The sequence below is a fragment of the Alligator mississippiensis genome, chromosome 1 (genome assembly GCF_030867095.1).
Source record: "Alligator mississippiensis isolate rAllMis1 chromosome 1, rAllMis1, whole genome shotgun sequence".
NCBI lineage: Eukaryota > Metazoa > Chordata > Crocodylia > Alligatoridae > Alligator > Alligator mississippiensis.
Window position 1 is genome coordinate 220,922,346 of NC_081824.1, and position 21,557 is coordinate 220,943,902.

The following is a 21,557-nucleotide window of genomic DNA, read 5'->3' on the forward strand; positions in this document are numbered from 1 at the left end:
ACCATGAAGGGTTATCCTACTATTAAGTTAGAAAATTGCATATTTACTGGTGAAATAAGGCTTAGAAATTAAATGTCAGACCAAGGAATGAGGGAAAGCACAAAAGTTGCTTTCCACCCAGGAATAGGAACAGAGTTGTAAAGATAAAATTTTATCATTTCCAAACAAATACTGTGTTTAATTAGAAAAATGTTTCCTAGTATATTTTATTTTAAAGAAAAAAAATGTTTTGCTCAAGTTAACATCCCAAACTTTTGATTTTTACTGGCATTAGACATTTTGGCAAGTGTTAGTAAACACATGCACTTCAAAGAAGGCAAATCCTAGCAGCACCCAGCAGTATCATTTATTTCCATTACGTAGCGTCCCCCATTTTTAAAAGCTTACAACAAGGCATTTCAGTGTTCATAGAATTAAAAATGCTAGGTGGAAAATGTGTTTTTAAAATGAACATCAGAATTTAGGTAGCTCTAAGACCTAAAATCCTTTCTTTTGTACTGCTTTAACTGTTTTCATTTTGGAAATACAAACTGCCTAATGTTTTTATTAAAATATTAGTTAACAGTAAAACGTTATGGCATGGTGTGCTTTTAAGCAAATGTACATAAATTACTAAAACAGGCTAATGTGCATTGGGTACATTAGCTCTGATTTAAGAAAACCCAACCAAACAAAACAAAGAAAGCGAGTCCCCTTTTTTTGTTTTTGTTTTTTTTGAAGTCCAGATTCTGGTACTTGTAGGGAGAAGCACTTCACTCTGTATGTACTTATATTGAGGTAAGTAGGGTTACTTGTGTAGTGAAAATATGTTCAAAGTAAGGGTTTCAAAATTGGACCTAAAGAGACACCTTAGCACAGGATAAAACCATGATGATAACCTTTCAGCGATGGATTGTCCAAATGAAGCAATTTTTATACTTCCAACACTGAAGGTTTGTATTACTTTACATAACCTCCTTCCCCTCCTGTAAAGCCTTAATTCAGTAAAGCATGTAAGCATGTGTTTAATTTGAAGCATGCATGCAAGTGCTGTTCCTTGAGTTCAGGCCATTGCGCCTCTCCACAGTCATCGTGTATTTGATAAAGTAGAACTGCAAAGGATATTGTCAAGTGAAATCTTTCATCTGTCTAAAGGTGTCTCCCTCTGATGTCTGGTATACAATAGTTTCTGTATAGTTCATATTGCAACATTTAAAAAATGGTAACACAGCGAACTGGAGGTATTTTTCTTGATTTTTAAGATGTTAATATATTTATGATCTAACTTTATGGCTTCATATTTTCTAAGATGTTAATCATTTCTCTCTGTTATCACTGGTCACAGCAGGTACCCAACATCTTTGGGTTAATCAGGGGTTGTATTCAACCATTAAAAAATCTATGTAGTTTAATATAATATGGTGATTCCTGTCTCGAGGTTAGGTATTGTTGAACGTATACAAGATTCTGTAAATTTGCCTTCAGTTTTTCAACAGTGCGTTATATAAGCTTGTGGGAACTTGGCTTTATGAACATGCAGTGAAGAGTATACTAGAAAATCAACTTGGTCTGCATGAAGGAGTTAATGAAACTAAAATGTAAATGTGATGAAACAAAATAAAATGTAATTGCTTGTGAGTGAATTAAGCTAATCTTTCACGTACCACATTTGGTAGGAAGATTAATGTCTTATGTCAGAACAATATGAAACATTAATGATGTATGTGTTCCTTTTTTAGCATCATGGTACTATCACTTCCCAATATTCAATGGTATTATTTGCCATTTACTTGTATAACAACTTTGTGATATGTCTTGAGGCAATTTATGGATATTTATGTCTCCAGCTCCTTTTGGAGCAAGTAAGAATTAATAGTGAAGATATTTATTTGAGCCTGTTATCTTTTTTTTTTTTAGCCTCTGCCCAGCAAATACTCTTCAGAATAAATATAATTTGGCCTTGTCACAAGAGCTTTAACAAAGCTAATTAACTGAAAGTCCTGTAAAGTCTTTGCCTTGTACTATTACCTGGCATCAGTGCTTGTTTTTGTAAGCACATCAATTTGCTGGAAGTAGTTTGATTGCTTTCTAAACAGCTAATGAGCAATTTTTAGTTTATATTTTGTCCTGAAAAATATTGTAAAAGTCATTTACAATAAAAGTCATTGGGGCTCTGAATTGTAAAAGTCCTTTGGTGGTATGAATTTAGCTAAACTCTGCAAACCCGTGCATAACATCTGATGAAGTCAGCTATATCCTGCAAAACCTCATAACTCTCTGAATGAGTTAGTCTCTGAGATGCCACACTGCCTTGCCTTCTGCCTAACTTAATGCTAACTTGGATAACCACCTCTCTGAACTTCTCATGTCAAAATAAAGGTTCTGCTGAATGTATTTTCCTATTACGTAATTTTATTCAAAGTCCCATCAGTGGAGGTTCAGGTCTTGGGATAATTTTGAATGATACGTTTGAACAGGATAATTTAAATAACATGGTTTGCTGTAAATCAACACAGATGGTAGATCCATTTTAGGCTATGACCCTACAAATCTATCAGCAAGTGCTTAACGTGATTACTTTGAATAGTTCCATTAATTTCACATGTATATGTTTATAGGATAAAGCCCTTACCTTATACAACTCTTGAGATCCTTCCATCTGCTTGCTGAATTAAAGCCAGTGCTCTTTGTCTTAAATGAGTTCTTTAAACTTTAACTTTGAATTAAATATGAAATAGCAGCCTTTTCTGCATTGGGATAAATTTAGCTTTAATCTACCACCATTTTTGCTGCAGTTGTTGCTAATAGATGGGATCCTGTAAATCATTATTGCATAGTCTTAGAAAGGCAAATTCCTCAGCTATTTTCTTCCTAGGAAAGGAAGATGTATTTTTGAGACAGAAAAATAGCTGTCTTCTGACATGTTACTCCTATGTTTACCATATTTACTGAAATATAAGATGAGGTCCCCTTTCATCAACATGGGGGGGAATGCTCCTTGTCTTATACTCCCATACAATGAAACTGCATTAAATATATTGTCTGTCATTAAATTCCTACCAGATGCAGCATGTGCTCAGTATTGACTACTATTACGCGTAGTTTATACTGTATATAAGTAGGTGCAAATGTGCTGCTTTAAAAGTGTGCTTATGAAGTACCTGTGTTAAAGCTTGCAGCAGTTTCAAAAATGGCAAAATGCATCCATCCTGTCTATAAGTGTATAGGTTCCTCTAATAATTTGACTATTTGCAAATTACTGTAGGCGTGTTTATTTAAAAGACAGTGTTTTCAAGTTTTCCACTCACTTCCATGTGCTGAGGGAGAGCAGACAGTAAAGAGAGGGGGAGAAAGGGGCTGCAGGAGATGAAGTTGGAGGGACAGAGGACAAGGGGGCCATCTGACCCCCCCCCCCCCGACTTATTTTCCCTGCTGTAGCAGTGGGAGGGAAATGAATTCAAGGCAAACCTCTAATAATTATATAAGTATATAAGGGGTGTGCATCAGGAACTGGGAGAACATCTGTTCACCAGGGCACACCAAGGGAAGACAAGGTCTAATGGTCATAAACTACTGGAAGACCATTTTGGAAAAACTTTACTGTCCAAGTCTCCAGAGTCTGGAATAGACCCCCTCCAGAAGTGGTGCAAGCACCTACTCTGGATACCTTTAAGAAACTCTTGAATGCTAATCTTGCTGGGGTGAACTGACCCCAACTGACTTCCTACCGTTGGACAGGGGCCTGGACCTGATGAGTCCTAAAATCTATGAATCTGAATTAGATTATCTACCTGGAAAATTATAACAAATTTTTAACTTTTCCATATATAGAATCAAATTATTGGGGGTTATCTTATAATCAGGATCATTTAATATTTGAGTAAATACGGCATATGATAGGTTGATGTAAGCAGTATAGATAGAATCCCTCAGTAAAGGTTGATCATTCTTACTTTGGTTAACTGTGCCATTCTAGAGACTTTTTTTCACAGCAGTAAGCATTTGTAAAGGAAAAGGTTCCAGTATAGTGCTATGGTTAGACGCTTCAGAGTTTTTGAAGTGCAGAGTTCTGAACAACATAAATATTTTGGTATTTTTCTTCCTCAAATTATTCATAAAAAGAAAAAGGCAGTGGCAGTATAAAAAGAAAAAAATCCAATATCAAGAAAAATGGCTTTTGATAATTTATAACGTTTAATTTGTGAGGGATTAAAGATTGCATAGAATAATATCTGTCTGAATTCTTTTTTGTCTGAATTTTGACTTGTAGGAGACATTACCAAATTTAATAATATTTGTAAACAGTATGTATACCTATTTTACTAATAAACCTTTACTCAACTACAGAATGAAAATCTTTTTTTTCATTATTGTTTTTCATCACTACTTTTTCCTGTGTATGCTATTTTCCTTTCTTGAACCTGGGATGTTTCATATAATTAAAGACATTTTCCTTTTTGGTGTTTATTGCAGGTATTGCAGGGAAGTTTTAGTTGAACAGCTGCTTCTATTGAAATTAAATATTTTCTGTAAAGATGTAGGTTTCGTAAAAATTTGATTCGTTTTCAAAATTTAAACATAAAGTGAAACTTGTTCCTTCATATTCTGATTTTGTAAAAGACAAAAGGTAGGGCTTTTTTACATTGAAAATGAATATATTTGTGCATGACGTTAATTTTTTTTCTTATAGTGGAGTTCCTATGGAGTCATACAACAGAAAGCATGTGTGTAGGGTATATGTCAGCGCAAGATGGCAAAGCCAAGGTAAGCCATAAAGACTAAGCTGGAAAACCTAATAAATTTCAAGTCATTTTAAAAGTTAATTTGAATGTATAATGGGTGAAAACTCACAGTTGAAATAGTTTTTTTTTATAAAGCTAAGGATCACTTTTAATTCATTGTCCAGGCTTGTAATTAACTTTTCCAGTAACAATTCTTAGGGTCAGACTTGTCAAAACCTGCTAGGAAAAATTGCACTTATGTATTGATGTGAAACGAAGTTGTGCACTTGTTATGGAACAATGCATATTTTAGCATTTTGTTTGCATTTAATGTTCAAGTAAGCTGGCTGGCGGTTTGCCTTCTTCCCTAATTTTGCTAATGCAGGCATCCCCTGCTTAGCACTCTGAATTGGTTCTTGAAAAACTGAGTGTTAAGTGAAATGAGTGTTAAATGAAACTGAAAGTAGTTGACGATCCAAGATGGTGACCATGAGCATTATGAAATTCACTAAGCGCTAAGTGAAATCAGGAATCAATTTAAAATGAGCGTTATAGTGAAATAGCACTAAGTGAAACAGTGTTAAGTGGGGGTTGCCTGTGCTTCTCTTTGCTAACCTCTTCTATGTTAATATATTGTTTAAAATGTATCTATAATATTTAGGTCCTTATTTCTTGATTTCAAGATAGCCTAGTTAGTATTTTACCTCAATGATACTTTATTTGCAGAGCCATATGTGGCAGTACACCTTTGGTGCCTGCCACTTTAAGGGCTGGGAGCAGACAGCCTGCAGGTGCAGGCCAGCCCTGATGAAGTGGCCATTTTAGGTTCAAGCCCACAGGGCTGGTGCAGCAGTTTGCTGCTAGCAGCTGAGGAGGCAACATCCAGCTGAGCAGCTGCTTGGGACATTTTGGAGGTAAGGGCAGGAGTTATGGGAATGGCAGGAGGCTTCTGGTCCTGAGTATGACTTGAAACTGTACCCTGCCAGGGAAGGGTGGCCTGGTGGGGCTGTTTGTGGCAGAACAGTCCCCCAGAAATGCCAGGCCAGTTACCTCCCTGGTGAAAGGCAGGTAGGAGCGCCTTGTACCTCTAGCCCCTACTCCTCAGTGGGTAATTATGAGTGTTGGGGGCCAGGCCCACCTACAGAGGCACCTGAGCCCCATGAGGGGAAATGTATGACCCGAGAGGCCCCAGAGAGGGGTCAGTAGTTTAGCCCCAGAGAACAGGCAATGGATCAGGTGGCCCGCATGGAGTAGGGTGTGCAGTGGTGGCCTGAAGGCCTGCGCAGTACAGGTGCTGAGTAGGGCTGAAATGATGGCCTGAAGAGCAGTACAGAGGGTGTGTTAATTAGGGCTGAAGAGACAGCCTGAAGAGGGTGCCAACCCTCATAACAAACCTGTGTGCGTGTGAAGTCGCCTGGTGAGGAGCTAGGGACAGAGTCAGCCCAGTGTTCAGTGAATTGGCTGGTCACTGTCCAGATGAGTGTCATGGAGGACCTGAGAGGCTGCGTGCTGGCCAGTCAGGGAATGAGAGTAGGCAAGCCTGATGGCTTACCTGGCTGCTCAGGGAGCAGGGCAGGTTGGGTGTGGCCCAAGGAGGGGCAGCATGTGGGAGCCCGGTGAGAGACAGCAGAGTGGAAGAGGCCCCTGTGAGAGGGGGGCGGTATGAGTGTGACCCCAGATGGGATAGCATGCAAGATGCCCAACAGTGGACTGAGTTTGACCCGACCTCAAGCTGAAGCAGTAATAAGAAGCTGGATGCCATCCACGGCTCTGTACCTCCCCTACACTGTGGCCTCTGCCTTGTAAATAACACTTGCTGGCATCAGGACATGTAATGGGCAGCCTCCTGCTTTATTATATCAAAGTACGTCAAGTTGTTGCAGGCGAGGCGGGGCAGACTAGAAAGGTGGGCGGGCCAACGTGAGACCCGGCCCTGGGGTGGCCCCCTGTCACAACATAACTGCACAGTACTACACCCTGGGCAGGAGCAGCAGCCAGAGGTTTGTGCCAAGAAGGGGTGCAGGTGGGGAAGATTTGTCACTTCTACGTGTTAAGAATCAATTTAAGCACTGAAGTTTCGGAGCGAAAAAAAGTGGTGACATCTTCACCCTTCCCTCCCCCTAACCACAGTTGCAAACCTCTTGCTGCTACTCCTACTGTGAGTGCTTCTGCTGCTTCTCTGCTCTGCCTGCTGCTGTAGCCACTGTGAAGAAGGTGCAGGATGAGGGGGGATATGGGATAACAAGATAAGGTGTGCCCTCTGGCAGCACCCAGGGCTGATGCTCTGTTCATCATTGCGCTACTGTTTATTTATGTTCCTGCATTTTTTAACTTTACTCTGATTTTTATTAAATCCTTTAGTTGGGAGTTTGATAGTGCTGTTAATCCGATCTTGATCCTGGACAGAGATTAAAAAAATTACATATCTTGGGGACTGGACAAGACATAGCGGGATCAAGTTGCAACAAGGGAGAGTTGGGAAGAACTTTCTAACTAAGGGATTAAATAAACACTGGAACAGATTAGCTAGAGAACTTGTGGAATCTCTAGTACTGGACGTTTTTAAGTGCAGTTTAGATAAATATTTGTCTGGGATAGCTTAGACAGGAATGATCATGCCTTGAGTCAGGATTGGACTAGATGACCTCCTGAGGTTCCTTCCAACTTCCGGCTTTCTGTGACACTATTTGGTAGCACAGACATACTTTTACCATTATAAAGGTGACTTCTTTCCTCATGTAGCTCATTTCCTTTACAGCAATAGCTATGCTGATAGATTATTTTTATATTAAAGTTATTCTCTATAGCTGGCTTGTACTGCTTTTATCTTCATGAGTATATTAAAGGAGTACAGATTTTTTTTTTTTTTTTTTTTGGTACATTCACAGCCCTTATTAGTTGCAGGAGACTTGGCAGGGTTGGAGAGGACACAACAAAACCTGCATGTTTGCTCCTTGGAGAACATCTATTAAATTCAGATCAGTTAACTTTTAGCTTAGTGATTTATTTGTTTTTATCAATGTAATAGGGTGTGAAATAGGGAGAATATAGTATCATAGGATGATAGGAAAGTAGGGTTGGAAAGGACCTCACAAGGTTATCTAGTCCAGCCCCCATGCTCAGGGCAGAATAATTTCTGACTAAAACACCCGAGCCAAGTGTCTGCCCAGCCTGTACTTGAAAACTTCCATGGATGGAGATTCCACAGTTTCTCTAGGTAGCCTGCTCCAATGTTTGATTACCCTGGTTGCCAGGAAGTTCCTCCTCATTTCCACCTTAAATTTCTTCTGCTGCAGCTTTAGTCCATTGTTTCTAGTTCTCTTCAGTCATTGTAGCTGCCCTACTGGTAGGCTGTCCCAGAAAGGGGGAGGGAGGCAAACTGTTTTTGCCAATAGGAGTATTCATGAGGGAAGAAGCCATGAATTGAGATGGAGAGACTGGTAGAGTATTCCAGAAGGAAGCACTTATAGTTCACAAAAGGGAAAGCAAGAGAAGATGAGGTAGAGGCAGACAACTGCATTCCTGTAGATGCCGGTAGGTACCATATTTACTCGAATATAAGATGGTACCCTAATAATTAAATTCTGTATATGGAAAATGTATAATTTTCCAGGGATAGAATCTAATTATTGGAGGTTTTCCTTGAGTTTGTTCCCTTCCCATTGCTACAGCAGGGAAAATAAATCTGGGGGATCAGGTGGCTCCCTGGTCCTCTGCCCCTCCCAAGTTCTTCCCCCTTCAGCCCCTTACCTCCGCCTTACTGTCAGACCCTACTCTCCATGAGCACATGGAAGAGAGGGGTACATTGAAAACACTAACTTAGATGTAAACATGCCTGTAGTAATTGAGTTCATGCAGAATTTCACTCTTTCTAAAACTGTTGCAAGTTTTAGCAAAGGTACTTCATAAACACACTTTTAAGCAGCACTTTGATACTTATTTGTATTTAGTAAAACTTGCATTCAAAAATTATTTTTGCCTGTTCCAAGCCAAATCAACCAAATCAATGCAAAATCTGTGGTAATCAGTCAAGAACCGTAAGTGGCTCTACTACTGGCAAACATCCTGCACCCCCACCCGGGGCTTCAAATGTTTCTAAATCATGTGGCAGGCATCCTATGTACAGGTCCAAACCTGGAGGCTTAGGGTTCAGATGCCCCCAAGTTTTACTTGCCCTCAGCCATAAGGCTGCAGGAGCAAGCTAGGAAAGAGTCTCCCATTTCCATAATGTGGGCACAAAGCCAAGATCTTCCCACTTGAGCAGCAAGTGGGAGGTTATCTACATGTTACCTCCATGGGCAATACCCCATGCCAGAAAAGCAATTATCCCCAGCAACTAGGAAAACTATCTTAGTGGTCATGGTACTTACCCTGCCTGATAAGTATTTATATATAGTAAAACTACACATGATAGGAGTCCAAAGCCAAAAGACTCATGATTTACTATGTAGTTCATTGGGCTGGGCCCCAGCAGAGTCAGCAGCTTTTCAAGCCATGGTGACCCCACAGCTCAGCCCTGCTCGGTATGTATGTGTACTCCAGATACCACCCCCGCTACAAAGGATCAATAGGCTTATTAGCCCCCTACTCATGACCAGAAGTGGGTGTTCTAATCATGAGTCCTAGGATCCTCCGAAAATTTATATATAGATGAGGCCCAGGGCAGCCTGGTCCAGCTCCATCTCATAGAGAGTAGGACCACACTAATTATATGCAGCATGCTGAGAGCGGGGGGAACAGACTATGGGTGAACTGTTTGGGGCTCTGTTTGTTGCTGTTTGCCAGATATTTAAGGCTGGTGAAGAAACAGAATCGTTGAATATGGGAAAGAAAGGGCACAGCTCGGTTGTGGGAGTGAAGAGGAAATCAACATATATTCAGTGTATTGGCTCACTGTGTCTTGAAAAAGAGTCAGCGCACTACCATATATGTTATTCACGTGGACAGTACTAAATTATTGTTCCAGTAGGTTCCCATTAGTTTGTTTGTCTGGTATGGGCAATATGTCTTATAGTCATGCTCAGTGTTGGCTGCATTTAATAAGCTTCATCGTTGGTTTCTATTACTGAGAACATGCTGTGTTTGGTAGCAGTTTAATGATAGACAGTGTATTTAATGAGGTTTCCTTGTATGTAAATGTAAGACAAGGGGCTTTTTTTCCTTATGCTGATTGGGGGAAAAGCCTTGTCTTATATTTACGGAAATATGATATATCAATATAGATGTTTGAAAATGAAGGCAAGTAATTGAAACTTGGTTAGAGAATGGAACAGTAAACTCATGAAAGAACTTAGTGAAAGAAGAAGGGTCACTGACACCAACGGCATGGCAGGCGCAGAAGGCTTAGCAGCAGAAATTTACATGGTAAGTTATGGGAGAAAGTTAAAGGGGGTGAACCTACTATCTGCCAGCTGATGGTAGTGAGGACAGCAGTTCCACTTCAGTAGTGAGAGCAGAGTCTGTTAAGGAGAGAAGATAAGGGGGTTTTGTATTTCCTGTGCTGAACTGGAGAAACTTGTACAATACTGAGGAAGACGTTTGAGACCAGAAAGGAAAGATTTGCATAGGGATGATGTGATCAGATGTAGTGATAGAAGAAAGTAGTAGGGGTGTGCGAACGGGCCGTATTTGATTCGGATTTGGCTAAAATTGGAGGATAGTGATTCAATTAGTTGATTTGGATCACTGTCCCAATTTGATTTGGTCGAATCCAAATCTGGATTCTTTGTTGATTTGGAGAATCAGCGATTCGGCCATAGACACAGCTTTTTAAATGTTTTTTCTACATACCTCGAGGTATCAGGTGCGGCTTGTGAATGCTGCAATGGTGGGATGGATGGAGCATCCCACAATAGCATGCGGGGTGCCCCTCGTGTGCTTGGCAGCGGCCCCCTTGCATCCTATCGGCTCAGTGATTGGCCATGGGGGCACCCCAGGTGCCTCCTCAGGCCCAGGAGGCACCAGTCGCCAAGCTGGGGGGCGGTCCTCTGTGTGCGTTGTGGCAGATCCCCCCCCCCCCCCCCCGCGCTCCTGTACGACTCTCCATCTGCCCCAGCATCTCAGCATTCATGAGCTGCCTGGTACCTTAAGGTATGTAGAAAAAACATTTCAAGCTGTCTGTGGCTGAATCATCAAATCTCTCCAAATCAATTCGGAGGGCACCAATTTTGATTTGGAGAGATTAAAGGGTCTCCTGATTCGATTCAGATTCGGAGATTCGGCTGTCGAATCAGGCCAAATCTCCGCCAAACTGAATCACCGACCAAGCTTTGCACAGCCCTAGAAACTAGTATAAACTTCATAGCTGTAACTATGGGTATAGATGAGCCCGGCTGAGGAATGAGTATATAAATGGAGAAGAGTCCAGGATCCCCTCAAGGGAGGAGGAGGAAAAGCAGCTAGTGTAAGGAGTGCCGACAGAGATGTCACTGATGTACCCTATCCTGTGGCACACATGACACATTTTTCCCTATAAAATCAACTGTAAAGAAATGTGTTTTCACTGATTTCTTCATATTTACTTAAGAAAACAGATTCTTTTAAAATAAAAAAAAAAGAATCTAAAACTATAGTGAGTGAAGCTACAACAAGCTCATCTATGGATGTCCAAGAGTGCATCAGTTGTGACTTTATAAGCCTATTCAGTACTCCATTTTTATACTGTGGTCTTCCTGAAGTAACTCTTTAAACATGCAAAATTTAAAACGATTACATAACTGGTCTTGTTTACACAATAAGACTCAGAATCTTGGTTGTGCAGAAGTTTTCTTGTTCTTAGTTGGCAGTGTCCTGTTGAAGTCTCTAATGGTAAATGCAAAATCTTTGTGGTAATGAGGACTAGCAGCACAATGCCATGCCCAGAAATGTTTTCCTACTTGCAGTTGCATTGTTTGACATCTGGTGTGCATTGTTTTCATATTGCTGGTAAATTCTCCAGCTGGTAATCTTGATGGGGCTGACAGACACAGCTGCTCCTTTTGGTACACTCTTTTAAATTATGTTTTTGACCTTCATTGAAGAGTTAATCCCTCTCCCTTTCTTCCTCTTTTGAGCCTGTGGCCACAAATGCTTTCCAGAGAAAAACCACAAATGCCTTGGCTGCTGTCTTCTATTGATCAAAAAATAATCTTCTGTCATAAAGGCTGGAATTCTGTTGTATTGTAAGAGTGGCTAAGTAAGAGATGGAAAACTATGCTTGAAGTTGAGTACAACATATTGAAAATCTTTAATCTCTCATCAAAATGAAATAAGGTTTGTTTGACAAGCCATGTTTCAGTAAAGCCATGTTGTCCAGCATTAATTATATTTTGTTGTTTAATTTTTTTATCAATTAAATACTGCATCAAGTCTCCCATTATTTAGCCATGGCTTGGTGTCAGGCTTAGAGACAATTTCTGGGCAATCTTATACATCCATTTTGAACACTGGCAGAATACTGGGTATTAGCATTTTCAAAATCATCTGGAATTTTCCTGGCTTTCCAAGATTTATTGAAAATGAACGGTGGTCAAGAGATCTCTTTCCTAACTTGTTTAGTATGTGGGTGATGTTGTAGCCATGATGCTCCAGAAATTATGCAAGAGGCAAGGATTTCTTTGAGTGATGCCTTTTATTGGACCAACTATGTAGTTGTGCTAAAGTTAGACAAGCTTTCAAATGCAAGGCATTCTTCCTCAGGTCTCTGATCCTAGAAAGCAGGCACAGCATAATGAAAAACAGCAGAGGATAGAGGGTGAGATCATTCTCAGGAGTAGCAGACAGACAATTAGCAGAAGAGTAGCTGATTACTGGGAGATCAAGACCTATCAAAATGGAGGAGGGTCATTCTCACCTTTCCAGTGTGGAAAAAAATCAGGAGTTGGATAAAATACAGTGTGCCATAAAACCAATATCAATCTATCCAACAACTTTAAAAAGTGAACTTGGGAACAAAAATTTGCAAGCTGACTGAACACTAAGAACCAAGGACTACAAATCGGTATCTTATCATTGATGTCTTTGTCTAACTTTAGCCCAACTATATAGTTGGTCCTATAAAAGATACCACCCGAAAAAATCCTTGTCTCTCACTTGTTTCAAACTTTAGTGGTGCAGGTTATCTAAATCTTCTAGTTTTCAAAGTCTTGAGTATCTGGTGATTGACTTCCTCCTGGCGGGTGCTATCCTCATGTGGTATGAGTGCACACATACATTTCCAAGCACAGAGCAGATGCTTATTGAACACTCTTTTATCAGTTACTGTTTCCATCTAGTAATGTCTTATCCCTTTGCTAGGATTCTTTTTCCTTGATACATTTAAATTCTGTCCTTACCCTTGGCAGTTCTGTTTTTTTTATTTTGATGCCTTTACATTACTTTATCTTTTTTTCTATGCTTCATTTCTTCCATAGCTTTATTAGTTGATCTTAGTTTAGGCAGAATAACCAAATGGGACTTTACCTGATCTGTGTTTTGTTTGGAAGTGGAAGTTAACTTTGCATGGATACCAGTGAGAACTGTGACTGATCTGAACAGTCTGAAAATGCCATATGATTTTTCAGGAGTTTTGGGGTCATAGAGTCTGTGTTAAATTATTATGTTTTCACATGAGAAAAAACCTTTTATCCTCTTTTAGGAAAAACTTTTACAGGGTCCTTTTTACCTTATATAATACTGAGTCTAAACAGTGTATTCTTAACCCTCATTGTTTCAGTGTGCTCTGGTAACTGAATAAAAACCCGGTTATCCAAGTTAGCAAGTTTTAATTAGTTTGAATATCTCTGTATGCCACTGTTATTCAGTCATTGTTATCATTTATGGTGTTTATGGAATGAGGGACCTACCCTGCATGCAGTATGGTGAGTTTAAACACAAGGTTCAAGGGGTGATCAGGACTGAGCTTTGAGAACAACTGGGTCTGATGGGTCTCATTCCTGCTACTACACAAGTAAAAAATAAAGGCAAGAAATTTTAAAAGCACCTAACTAATTTAGGGGCAAGTTGTGTTTACTTTCAGTGCTTAAATTTGTTTGTGACCAAGTGTAGCTGCAGTTCATGCTTCCTAATGATTATGAAAACATTCTATATTAATTGCAGTGCAGCTGCATAAGGACTTGCAAGAGCAAAGCTGCATATTATTGATTAGAAAGAAGTGTGGGTGTAGCTCTAACTGGTGTTTGAATAACATTAACCTGTTGCAGTTACCATTTTTTTAAATGGTTTTATATGGTACAAGTGATAGTCGCATCAGTGCTTTGGGAGGTGGTTGGGGTGTACCTTGTAGTCTTTAGAGTGGTTTCTTTCTTCACTTGCGTTTAGAAAATGAGATTATGTAGGCCAGTAGTAATCTGGGGAGCAGGGGAAATAATCCTCCCTTTCTCCTTCTTGCAATCCAAGGACATAAAGAGCAGAGTGGGCCCAACCATCTCTTTGTTTTTTCTTCCCATGTGGTGCCTATGAAATAGAGCCTCTTCATGGTATGCTTACTCAGGATTTTTTGACCTTATGTAAGTGGGACGTAAGGTGCAAAAGGTTGAGAACCACTGGCCTAGGTCACAACCACCAGGCAAATTGAAACAGAAGGCCACCAGCTGCATGCTTGTTTCAGGCTTATTTGTCCCAAGGGCTCTAAGCCTGAAAAGGCTTCTCTCAGTGATTAGGTACAGACTTTCAAATCAACATGTATGGAACCTTTTAAATTGGAGAACCATGGTGCTTTTGCTATTGGACCCTCGAGCATCAACTTCAGGAACTTCAGATTGCTTCCAAGCTTAGAGTTTCAGTACCTTTCATCTTCATACTGACCAACCTGCACTGACCCCTCTCCCCCCCCTTACAATCCTGATACTGAAACCATACATATGCTGCCAAATGACTTCTGATTTTTATCTGGGGTGGAGGGCTTCTGCAATTGGGAATAGTCCCAAAATGCCCAGGTTATTTTATTTATGTTATCTTTTAGCCTAAAAAAGAAGTGGGATTGGTGGCCCATACTGGATCTTTGTCACAATATCTTCTTTTGTCATTACAAGTTCAGAATTGTGATTCTGCTTTCTATAATCACCTTACTGAATCCTGAGAACTGTTTAAAAACCTATTTTCATACATCAGTCATGCGGCTCTCCCCCCTCTCCCCAAAACAACACTGGGTGGAAACATCTACCAGTAAAGGGTCTTTATTCTTTCTGTGGTTTTCACCAAGTACCTGGAAGTAGTGGCAGCTCACTGAAGGAGGCAAGAAATCCAAGCCTTTTATTGCCTCTGACTTATTTCAGGAATATCACCCCTGCAGATGGGCCACTTGAGTTGAGCAGTCTGAAAGTACTTTGCCTCACTAATCCTCCAAGTTGTTTCTGACTTAGAGTTTGTGGGAGAAATGTTAGACTGCAAGTCAGTGAGATCTTACCTCCCACAAGAAATTCCAAATAATAATACATCTGCTTAACCAATTTCAATCTTCTCTGACAATATTTCTGATTTTTAGGCTTGATATACCTGACTAGTGAGGGGATGTGGGCTCATGCAGATAACTTTAATATTCATTGACTCTGGCTCCCTCAAGAAGTTTGTCTCCGTCTGTGGCTTAAAGCTCAGCTTTCTCCTGAGTATGTAAAGTCCTCCCTCCTCTCTAAGGGTCCACACTACCAATTTTGACAGAAAACCTCATAGCTATGGATTTTAGCAGCAAGCAAGAGGTGTGATGAACAAATGCCAAGGAGCTAATTGATCTGCATAACCAGACCGCAGCATGTAATAACTGGGGTAGGTCATGGCCCTCATGAAACTCACTCCAACACAGCCATGCCTGTTAGCCACAAGTGTAGAAGACTGCTAGTAAGTGTCTGTGTTCAGTGCATTTTTTTCTGACCTTGGAGTGGTAAGCCTTTCCTTCAGTTCTCGTCCCACTCCTGATTCCAGCCTATCCCAGCCTCCCTACTCCTTCCTCTTACTTCCATGGCTTCATATCAGCAGATGTGCACAAGCTGATGCTCTAAATAATGTTCTGTTTTAACTAATACTTCACTCTTCATACTCCACATCCTGATCTCTGACAAGAGAATGCAAGATTATCTCTGCTTTGTCAGGAAGCTATCCAAATGTAATTGCCAGATTCTGCAGCAAATCTCTCTGAAGGCTCTGAACCTTCTCCTAGGTTCAGAACATCTTGAAATCCTCCAACAGCCATGAGTAGTCAGTTGCATCAATATTGAAGTTTTACAGAACATCTTTTTACAAGTGTAATAGAAATAGAAACTGTTTGCCACAGACCTGAACTCAAATGTCAGGCATTCTGTCCTGAGGAGTCTGACCTCAGGCTCCTTGGCTGCTGCCTTTCTCATCCACTGATGTGACTGATGCACAGCTTTCCATGAACTCCCATGGTACGAGGGCAATGAAGAAATAGACGTGTGACAAATTTTGACAGACTATTTTGGTAGCCCCAACTTAGGTTATCCTTGGGCTTCTGTGTTGAAATGTGCATTGACAAAAAGGTAATGCCCTTCAAAATACTGTATCTGGAGCAGTATACATGCTGGATGATCTTTTATTAAAAATCAGTAGTTTGAGAAAATTCCCCACCCCCCCTTTTTCTTTTTTTTCTATAGTGCTTGAAGACCAATTTCTTCCTTTCAAATGAAAAGTCACAACTCATTATCACCATTGTGAAGTCTTGTCTAAACAGGGTTTTTTACAGCATTTTTATTGTGGAATAGATTCATAGATTCATAGATGTTAGGGTCGGAAGGGACCTCAATAGATCATTGAGTCCGACCCCCTGCATAAGCAGGAAAGAGTGCTGGGTCTAGATGACCCCAGCTAGATACTCATCTAACCTCCTCTTGAAGACCCCCAGGGTAGGGGAGAGCACCACCTCCCTTGGGAGCCCATTCCAGACCTTGGCCACTCGAACTGTGAAGAAGTTCTTCCTAATGTCCAATCTAAATCTGCTCTCTGCTAGCTTGTGGCCATTGTTTCTTGTAACCCCTGGGGGCGCCTTGGTGAATAAATACTCACCAAATGAGAATGATATAGTCAAACTGATATCGCTCCTTAGTATGGAAACAGTTATACCAACGTAGTTTATTCCTGTACAATTACGGGAATAAGCGATATTGGTATAGGTCAGTGGTTCCCAAACTTTTTAGATTAACAAACCAATGTCAGCCCACCAGTTGTTCAGGGACCACCGTGCATCTGTATGATCAAACTTATTGAAAGGGGATGGGGAGGCAGTCTGGTAAATGGATCAGGTGTTGACCATTTACTAGGGCCTATCAGACCATGATTTGGAAAACACTGGTGTTAGTTACATTTGTACCCATACAATTGCTAGGAAGGCTGTACTGGTAGAACTGTATTTGGATTATTAAAAAAAAATCCTCTCATATATGAAATAGTCAAATTGGTATGAAAACTGCAGATTAGGGCTGATTTATCCACTGGCAGCCAGTATTTCTGGGTGGACAACTTACGGTTCTTGGCTCAGCTGGAGGTGTTCTCCTTCATTTGGTTTATGACTAGAGCTTCAATTAAAATTAGTAATTTATTGCCCTTGTAACTACTCTTACTTTTCCATTTATTCCCCAGCAAGCTTATTTACCTTGTTTTAAAAATATGCCCTGGAGGAGAAGGAGGATAGGGAAATAGCTGGTAGAGAGGAAACAACCTGTTTGCCCAAGTTGTTGTTTTTGGTTTCCAACTGAATTGCTTTAAACACTGCAATTGATCCTGTCATTTCTGCTTTTAGCTAGCTACCATCTAAGGTGGGTGCTATATTCTCATCTTATTTCACTTAAATTAATATGAAAATAGGCATGTTGGAAAAGCCTAATGCAGAAATGATAAACTGAGTGGGATCCTGCAGTGTTTGTAGGCTAGTTAATGGTGAGATTGAGTTAAAGTTGTGTGAGGAGTGTTAAGCATTAATTGTAGTGGCTTGTAATAGGAACTGTTAGATAGGGAAACTGGTATTTTTGGGGAAAATGCTTATTTCAGATTAGTCCTTTCCAACCCTGACTAGTCTTCATTGATTTTAGGCTCTGTTTTTAAAGGTATTGATGTCTAGCTGTCATTGAAATTAATGCAAGTACAATGGTTAAATACCTTTGAGAATCTGGCCCTTTGGCTTCAACCCTGTGTTCTATATGCTTTATCACTACAGACCATTTCTTTGAGGGAGGGAGGAAGGTAATATAGATTTTTTTAAATATTTGAATTAGTTTTACTGCATTCATTCTTTTACAGATAAAATGTTGTGTTAAGCATATTACTTTTAGTTTTTAAGCAAAATCTGCTTCATCATTTAGACTTAACGGATTCAAGAGCAGTATTTTTGTAAGGCATATTTTATAGTTTGTCATGGATCTTTTCATTTTTTTCCCCAAAATGTTGAAAAACCTAACAGCAAGTAATATTTTTGCAGCTTCTAGTGCATATTTTCTTTTCAAAATTAACATTGATTTAAATAAGGCATGATTGATAAAAGTTTTTTAACTAATTTGCTTTTTTTTAAGATGGGTAAAAAGCTGAGCATATTTCTAAAATGGTCTAGAGTAGTGGTCTTCTACCTGTGGTCCATGGACACCTGGGGGTTCGCAGACTGTCTAAGAGGTCTGCAAAAAATGACTATGATCAGTCAAAGGTATGAAGATACCCACACTTACAATTCAGAGGGGCTTGCATCTCCATTCAAATTTTTTTAGGGGTCTGCAAATGAGAACAGGTTGAAAACCACTGTCCTAAAGTGTTCTAAGTATACTTTTTAATGAGGTTTTTATAGATCTTTGCTTTTCTACTAGCATGATGAGCTAAAACAACTTTAGTTTTTAAGTGTAATAGTAATTATTGAATCAATTCCAAATTAAACTGCTAATTTAAAAACTGTTCCTTGAACTCTGCAGTTGTGGCATGAGTTGCTGAACCTTATCCTAGAGCTGGTTTTAATAGTACACTACTGTGTGTGCACCACTCTTTCCATTTTCTAATATATTGGATTTAGGCTGCTGCTGAGGGGATAGGAAAAACTGAATGGGTGGGGAGGGAGAATCTTGTATGCCATGGTATTTATAGTGGCTGCTGGCTGATGCGACAAGAGTGTTGTAACTTTAGAGCTCAGACAAAGGCCCTTTCTCTCTCAAAGCCTTTTTTATTTTCCAGTCTGAAAAATGTCTTTTATTGCCATTTAAATGTTAACCAGTGGTTCTCAATCTTCACTGGCCCATGGGCAGCAATAATGACCAAGCAGTACTCTTTGAACAACCTTATATTGAGCATTTGAAGATGCACATATCTGTGGAAAGCAAAATTTCCTGTGGCAGTGAGCAACATTAGAGAGGGTCTCATGAACATCATGTCGCTCATGAGTCACAGGTTGGGATCTACCATGCTAGACACTGCAACTAGTGTAACTTTGTGGAATTGCTGTCCTTAATGTTTAAAGTAGTGCTAATGACACATACAGATTACAGTAATTACTATTAGATAGGAAGCTTCTGTATCATTGCATGCTTGGGTCAAAGGAGTTTAATAAAGTTCTTTGCCAGGAGAAAGGCACTTACCCGATGTTCTTTGCTAAAGGAAATACACATTGGAATGAACTTAATTATAACTCAAATTGGAAAATTAGTGGAAACATTTACTGAGTAATCTTTTATGTTTAGTTAAGAGAAATACCAAGTCAAAACTCTTAGTCATTCATTTTAGATTACTGAGAAGCTCTTTTAAATGCATGAGATAGGAAAAGCATATATCATTCTTATATTTTTAAATCTGCACTCAGGGAGAATTAAACTGAGGAAGTCACTGTGCAATTTTTGCTTGAAAAAAAGGTTGTCTCTACACTAAAATTTCCAGTTTTTTCACACAACCTAGAGACTCAGCACTGCCTGCTAGCCATTTGAGGGGAACCAAATGCCAAAGACCATTTAAAGTCAGGGTTCACATTTAAATACTTTGTTCATAGGGCTTTGTTAAAAAGATGGGGTTCTGATATCTGAGAACAAGTGAAAGATTTGGGGATAAATTCTTGTCTAAAGTTAGAAATTCCAGCAGCTTTCCCTTCTTTGGGCCATAACATATTCAACTGTGGGTTTGGCTAAGTATTAAGATACTAGAGCAGTTATTGCTGCACCAGTGAGTCAAAATGCAACTCTCTGATATAGCTGTATTTCAGCTTATTGGCACAACATTGTATTACCTTAGATAGTAATACTGCCTGGCTTTGCTTTTGCAAAAGAAGAAAAAATGGATGGTAAAAATCTTGAACTTAAGGCAGTACTTAGCATCTCTCTGATTTTGGGCTCTGGAAACATCTCAGTAATTTGTTGGTAAAAGGATTAGTACTCTGAAAAATCTTGGTTAGAAATGCTTAGGAATGGAGAAACTCCATGTCACACCACCAAAATACAGGCACCAAGCTCAGAGTGGAATCACAAAGCTAGTGTAGGCACTCAGGAATGAGACTCTCAGTGAGGGAAACACCTAACCCAGTAAATTAAGAAATGTCAAAGAGAGGGGAATGTATGAAATTGCATCTTTTTCTTGCTTGAAATGCTCCACTTGGAGCCCAGAGTTAGGCACATGTATGAGTCTGGGATTTGCAGTTAAAGGCCACCGTGCAGCCTTAGTCAGTAAAGTTGTCCTTTTTGGAAATGCCCAGTTGGCTCACTCCTTTGGGAGGTGGTGGTTCGTCCCTCAGCCACTTACACTCAAAGGAGCTAAAAGAGGAGGTACCCACTTAGTGTATATACTATTTTTGAATACTAGTCTAGTGGCTAGAGTACTTGTCAAAGGAATGGGAGACCTGGGTTCAAATCCACTTCCATTCTCCAAGGAGAATGCCCAACCACTAAGCTTAGAGGCAAGGCCAATGTGGGGTACTCTTCATCGCTCCTGTTGCAGTTGCCCAACTATAGAAAGGAAGGCAAGATTCATAGGGCCAGTGTTCTAAAAGTGATCAAATTCAATATTCATTTTAGGCCAAAGAAATTGTGGGTTATGTCTACATGGTAAGCATAGTCTCTGTCTACACTGTAAACTTTTCCTTCCCAACAGAAGCATAATAAGCAGTTACTTAAGCCCTGGGTAGCAGTGATGGCTGGGGCTGGTGCCCTGGTTGCCTAACTCTAGTTAGGCTACTGCTTCCAGGTGATGGTGCCTTCAAGCATGCTGTGTTGCCACATTGGCCCACACATACTAATTTAGCTTAGGGGTGGGTTAATTGTCATGGTCTTTGAGCAGTAGTTGCAAGCCCTCCCCCAACTGCCATACAGAGGCAGCTCCACTGTTTCCAGTTTAGGATGCAGCCCAGAGGGTGTGATGTAGCATGCTTGAGTGTGCCATCTAGGGGGCTGTGGCATTACTGTATGGACATAGACATTGTGTTCTTCTGTTTTAAGTAATAGGTATTTGTGTTTATTTTTTCAGAATCTGTGGGCTTCGACAGCTTATGCTGTGCTATTAGGTTGATTTGCTAGCATACTTTGCCAAACTGATGGGTGACTCAAAATAGAGCATGAAGTGGCACTGGCTGTGGCATTGTATCATGCGCTCAGTGGAATGTTCCCATTAAGTGACAAATATTAGTGTGGACTTCTGAGGGAAATGGATTTTACGCCATCGCTCCATCCAGCGTTGTGTTTAGAAGTTTTCATGGTCTCACAAAATGATTTTTGCAAACCAGTATCTACCAGACTGTCTCAAAAAAGTTAAACAAATGGAAGGTTAGCTTATGAAATAACAGCTCCAGAAATTATCAGCTGCATTTGAGGGGAACCATAGAAGATTTGAAGGGAACCTTCACTTCTTGAAGTGGTAAATCATGATTGTGACCAAAATTGTTCTAAAATTAGAAAGATGTTCATATATCAAACTGGAGGG

The 21,557-nt window shown here is 40.0% G+C and overlaps 1 protein-coding gene across 3 annotated transcripts in view; it reads left to right on the forward strand.

Annotated features, from left to right (window-relative positions):
* Positions 1-21,557, forward strand: part of TASP1 (taspase 1) — a 161,668-nt gene that overhangs the window by 134,111 nt on the left and 6,000 nt on the right. For all 3 annotated transcript variants that reach the window (XM_006260835.3, XM_019500826.1, XM_019500828.2), the window contains one exon: positions 4,670-4,743. In XM_006260835.3, the coding sequence (XP_006260897.1) occupies positions 4,670-4,743 (74 nt within the window). The remainder of the gene's footprint in view (positions 1-4,669; positions 4,744-21,557) is intronic.